The 6,000-nt window shown below is 38.2% G+C and overlaps 1 protein-coding gene across 4 annotated transcripts in view; it reads right to left on the minus strand.

Annotated features, from left to right (window-relative positions):
• Window positions 1-6,000, minus strand: part of NEK7 (NIMA related kinase 7) — a 95,036-nt gene that overhangs the window by 14,159 nt on the left and 74,877 nt on the right. For 3 of the 4 annotated variants that reach the window (XM_019530688.1, XM_019530689.1, XM_019530691.1), the window contains exons 7-8: window positions 3,475-3,516; window positions 1,495-1,589 (exon numbers count right to left, since the gene is read on the minus strand). In XM_019530688.1, the coding sequence (XP_019386233.1) occupies window positions 1,495-1,589; window positions 3,475-3,516 (137 nt within the window). The remainder of the gene's footprint in view (window positions 1-1,494; window positions 1,590-3,474; window positions 3,517-6,000) is intronic. The other variant, XM_019530690.1, reaches the window with a different exon arrangement.

The following is a 6,000-nucleotide window of genomic DNA, read 5'->3' on the forward strand; positions in this document are numbered from 1 at the left end:
CCTTATCCTGCAATGGGATTTCCTATTGTTTACACTTGTATTTGTGTAAACACTTTCATCTCTGTACTGAATATATACAATGAACAGTGATAGGGCATCCTGTTTCAGATGCATGTTTCAAATGCTATCACATGTGATATATTTACTCCTGTAAACAGTCCCAGTGACAGAACAATAACATTGTGTGCCGACTTGAAAACTATGGGGCAAGAATACAGCTTATTTGCACCGAGTTCTTCATAATAATGGCAATGAATTAACCAAAAACATAAAAGATATTTAATACAAAAAGAGTGAAGTAAGTTCCCTTGAAGTCATATACTGCATATAGCTATAACAGACTAAAAGTATTTCCTGCAATATCCTACCTTACAGGTGTTGATCCTTCCGGAAAACTTTAAGTGAGGCTGCTGAATCACTGAGGGAGGTAGTATATTACCTCAACCTGAATCTACACAGTGGATTTTGATGTAGGTTGGGCACCCTAACGTAGGAGAAAGCCTAAGAAGCAACTCTGCTTCCTGAAACGACTCAGTTGAAATTCTTTTACTGTTAAAATTTTGACCAAGCAAACTGAACACCAGTCTGGGGATAAGTTTTGATTCTAAACATGGGGAGGCTTCTTTTGAGGCACAAGGCAAAGCGATGTAGTTGCTTTCAGTGATATACTAGGACATTTTTTTTCTTATTAAAAGTTTTTATTTGCAGATCTACAAAAAATACGCTGCAAAGACTGAGGATGTAGTTGCCTTGGGAGCCAATCTTGCAAGCCTCTCTCATTAGCTTAAATTGAAGCATGTTCTACGTTTTTACTTTGTCATCTCATTAAAAACATGTGTGTTTCCTAACTTGCATCTCCACTGTAGAATTAAAAAATTGACTAATTGCACCAGTTGTAAGCAAAGAAAACTGAAAGCAAGATAGTAATTTTAACCTGTGCAATAAAAATAAGCTATAAAATTAAACCAGTGAAACTTTTATGTATTGTAGTTTGATTTTTTATCACTGAAGCCAGATTTCAGAACATTTCAAATGAATGAAATGTACAAAAATAGCATTAACATTAATTAGCTACACACACAACTATCAGTTATATTACATATGCATTTAATATATACATTGTTTTCAGACTGAGTTTAACTAAAACCAGTTAAAATGTGTTGCGGAAATTAGCTTTTCATTACCCATTCAAGCCTATGATCCTTACAGAATTAAGCCTGAAGACCTGATATTCAACAAATTACTGTCAACCTCTTCAGAAAGTTCACTAAATGCAAGTCCTGAGCAGGTCATTTATAATGCATCTTGTATCTCAAAATTAGTGCAAGAGCTCACATTGTTGAATATAAAAATAAGGTTATCTATACTTATGCATGACTTAAAACCAACTTCTCAATAAAAAGCAAAATATACAGATTATAGAAAAATACCTGATACATTTTATAAACTAAAAGCACATGAACTTATTAAGCTTACTGGATTTATCTATGTTACCTCATACAGCAGACAGCCTAGAGACCAGATGTCAGATTTGAAGTTGTATCCATTTTCATGTATTCTCTCAGGAGACATGTAATAAGGTGTACCCACTGCAATAAATGTAGAAGCATTTTTTGAATGAAAAAATAGTTATGCTGAAATGCCATGCAATTGTAAATGTTAAATGGTTTTAAAAATTCTGTACCTTTATATACATGAATACTAATGATACAATTGATTTTTTTTAAATTGAAAATGAAGATAATGTAACTGAAGTGATAAAGACCAACAAAAATGTAGCCATTTCAATGAAGACTTGAAAGACAATCTCTAATTTAAAAACTGTAAACAAACTGAAATCTGCTTATTTAAATAGCTTCCAAATTGCAAACTGTCACAAAATAGATACAAGAGCTCTCTAAACTTTTTATCTTCAATAAAGCATTTCTCCCCTTTTTAAACGCCTATAAATTAGAACTGGCTGAAATTACAGCATTCTAAAAACTTTTCTATTTTGAGATGAAAAACATTTTTTAAGAGGTCCAGAAATATTTTTTTCCCTTTTTTCTAAAATAAAACCACACACACACTTATAAGACAACTGACACATTTTGCTATGGCAATCTGAAAACAAAATCAAGCCTCTGATATGAAGGGTCTTGGAGTTTGGTAGCCAGGACTTATAGGCTCCACAGCAAGAGTCTGAAAGCCCTGAAAGCCCCCAAATTACAGGGATGTTATGGGCATCTGCTGCAGAGCTGGAGTTTCTAGTTACCCCACCTTTATAGCAGATTTGGGGTAATCCATAAGGCAGATCTGACTTAAGTTACAGATCCTGGAGTTCCCAGTTCTGGAGCAGTCTTCTAGAAACCTTTAACAGCCACTCAGATTTCACTAAAAACAGCCAGAAGTTTATCTATCTATATATACATTTCCATGAAACTCATCCATTTTGATGATACCACATTTTCTGATGACAACTCCTTTCTTTAAAAATATCTAATTAACTCTTTTTCAAAATGCAGTACTGCCTGAAGGGTAATGATCAAAAGAAAAGTTAAAGAAAAATATTCCTTATCCCTCTGCAAAATTGGTTGAGTAAATTAATATAGCCAAACTCAGCCAGCAAAAGAAACAAATGTCCACTCATTTTTATTTGAATTTTGCTGGAATGCTTACTAAAATATTCAAACTTGTATAAGTAAGTTGCACTTTCAATTAATCAAGCCCATTACTGTATATGTATCTGATAAATCAGTAGATAATATAAATTGGTATATCAAATAATAGTAACATTAGACTTAAAATTCAGACTATCCACTTGAACCTCTCGGGGAACACATATTACAAAATAATATTTAACTGGCTTCTGCATTTCTGAACTAGAATTTTGTTGAAACACAAATTATTAGTACAAATTTTGGAAATGGGATACAGCTATAAAATAGAACACTGCAAGTTTGAAGAAAAAGCATTTGAATAATCAAGGCTTACTGTATAGTTTAAAGGCAGAACATTTGCTTTTAAAGAGCGCTCAAGTTTGGTCAATATTTTTATCGAATCATTTCCAAATGTGTGAACTTTTGTTGTTTTTTTTTTTTTTATTGTGCTTAGCCTGACGATACATGTATTTTGTAAGGGTCATCAAAGTGAATCATAGGTTTTTTTCCGGAAACAGAGGAAAACATTTCTAGGATTTCTAAAGGTATAAATTCTAATTCTCAAATTAGAGATATGTCAGTACTATCTTACCACAGTCAGGCCATGGCTGCTGTAATTCATGGGTTTGACAAGGATGGAAATACAACTTTGAGAACAACACCAATAACCACAAAATAGATCAGAACCGACAGAGAACAAACACAACCTTTTTCCAGATACACAGAGACACAGGCCATATGTCATCTCTCACTGAGGATCTGGCCCTGTAAGTATTTAAAAAGGAACTTTAAGTTTCAAGAATAGGTGGGTGCTGGCTCATGCTCCACAAAATACCTTTTAGCATTGGCCTGAATATGGGATCATCACAGCTGTCAACTGCAAAAAAGATCAAGAGTTTAAAATGGGTAGGGAGGTGAAAAACAGCATCTCAAAATGATGGAGTAGTGTGAAAACCACTGAACCTCTTGGGATGGTTCATATTTACTCACAGCAGAGCATGGTCAAGAAGGGATTGACTTTTTCCTATGAAGGTAAGGGCTATGGTGTGAGTTTTATAGACACAAATATCAATAAAACGGTCAGAAAAAGAAGCAATACTGATTTATTGAAATGTTTAGCCTGTTATTCCAACCTAGATTCTCAATAGTAATATTTTTAAAGCATGTGCGTTTAATGATGGTATTTTGACAACCTAAGTACTGTATTTGACAGTGTCTCTTATTTCAAGGTACCACATAAAGTTTTCAAATAATAATTAAAAAACCCCAGCTGTCAGAAAATGAAAACTGGAAATGGCAATTAAACAACAGTTTGGCTTGATATACTGTAGCACCTTTCATACTTTTATCATCCTTCTTGTACAACTTTTAAAACATAGCTGAGCTCACAGTTTCCAAGGGAAACACCACTTCCCAGATTTTCAATCATATTTTACCACTACTAAAAATACTATGATTTAGTATGTTTATATACTTTCCTTCGGCACAATTAATTCAACGTGGAAAAAAAAAAAACAAGTTTAAAAAGTAATCTGGTTCTTAACAGGTTACAGATATGCAGTTTTTGTTGCTCTAAGATATAAAGCAAGTAACTGGCAGTGAGTAATGTGCCAGATAGAGGCTTCACAGAATCCGCAGGAGGGCAGCTGAAAACACTCAGGTTTGAAGGTTCATAGTTTACCAAAAGCAAAGGTAATTTTAACCAGTAGCTCTGGGAAACCCACTGATACTTTAGGGGTTTGATATGAGTGTGAAAGATTGATGATAAGGAAAAAGAAGTACAAATGCTGGCATTTTACAGAGTTTAGCCTAGTATAACACCTTAGCTGCAATATAAACTGAAGCCTCCGATGACCAGCAAGTAAAACAAAGCAAAGACATTACAGCACAAACTCTTCCTCACTGAATTCATATAAGATACCTAACAATGTAGACAATATTGTTAGAATACATTAAGACCAGTTTGGTTCATGATGTGAACCAAAAACAATTTTTTTGATTATTTGTAAGGCATTGCAATTAGAATGTTAGAGATTTTTTTGGTTTTGCAATTCACTGCTAATAACAATAATAGATTTAACTACAATAAGCTCTCTTCCTCGATCTTTTAAATATAAGAACAAAAGAGGTCTTCAACATGAGTACTGATATTGAAAAAGACTGATTTTTTTAACCTTGCAAACTTTGTTGAAGCAGTGGATGTGATATAGCTTAACCTTACACTAGGTATCTGACACAGCTTCCCAAGACATTGTCATACAAAAGCTAAGGAAATGCAGTCTAGTTGAGACCCCTATAAAATGAGTGCATACATCATTAAATAATCATGCTGAAAGAGTACTCATCAACAGAGATCTGGATTTTCCGTTTGTCACAGAAAAACACAGTAAACCATGGATTTTACCTTTTACCAGAAGCAAACGTGAATTTCTTGTTTTACAAGAGAAACCCATGGATTTTGCCATTTTGCAATGGGCTCTTTGCAGGCTGGTAGAGAGCAGGAGAAAGGCAAAGAGACAGGGGGCGCCATGTGCATGGACATGCATGTGGCTCCAGGCAGGCTGCAAAGCAGCTCCAGTAGGTAAACGGGGGAGAGACCTGGTTAGGGCTGAGGCTGCTGATCAGCTGGGTGGGACTTAGGGCCACAATGCATGGCTGCAGGACCCCAGCAAGGAGTAGGACAGCTGTAGGTGGTTCATCCAGGGCAAGGGGAGGGTCAGCTCTCCGCTGCCATATGCACTCCCGGGGAGCAGGGGGAACCCACACCCCCCAGATCTGTACCGAGGACAGGTGCAGGCTGCGGGCTTCGGCTCCCACCCTGCTTCCCTCCCCTGGGGCCTCCAAAGCCTGGTGGGAACCACCTGGTGTGGCTGCACCTGGTGTGGCTGGGGATAGCAGGGCCACACAGGGATCTCCTTGCCGCTGCTTTACCCCACCACACTGCCCTGGCAACGTGCCTCCAGTGCCTGCTGCTGCTTTGAGGGGTGCAGCCCTGTGCCACTGCGCTCACTGCAGACCCATGCACAAGACGTGCATCGTCGGGGCAGTGGGGCAGGGGCAAGCATCAGGAAAGAGATCCCCACGCGGCCCCAATGCCCCATGCCAGGTCATGCCCACCAGTCCCCGGAGGCTATGGAGGGAAAAAGCAGCATGGAAGCTCAAGCCCACAGCCTACGCCTGCCCCAGGTACAGATCTGGGGGGCGCAGGTCCCCCCTTCCTCTTGGGTGTGCACACAGTGGCAGGAGCCGTCCCACCCAAGCCCACTGCAGTGGGGAGTGAAGGCAGGGAACTGTGGACCCAGGTTCATAGCCCTGGCAACTGGGGGTCCCCTCCGGCAGGGCTGGGGGAGCAGGGGCTGTA

The sequence above is a fragment of the Crocodylus porosus genome, unplaced genomic scaffold, assembly GCF_001723895.1.
Source record: "Crocodylus porosus isolate Cpor-Errol unplaced genomic scaffold, CroPor_comp1, whole genome shotgun sequence".
NCBI lineage: Eukaryota > Metazoa > Chordata > Crocodylia > Crocodylidae > Crocodylus > Crocodylus porosus.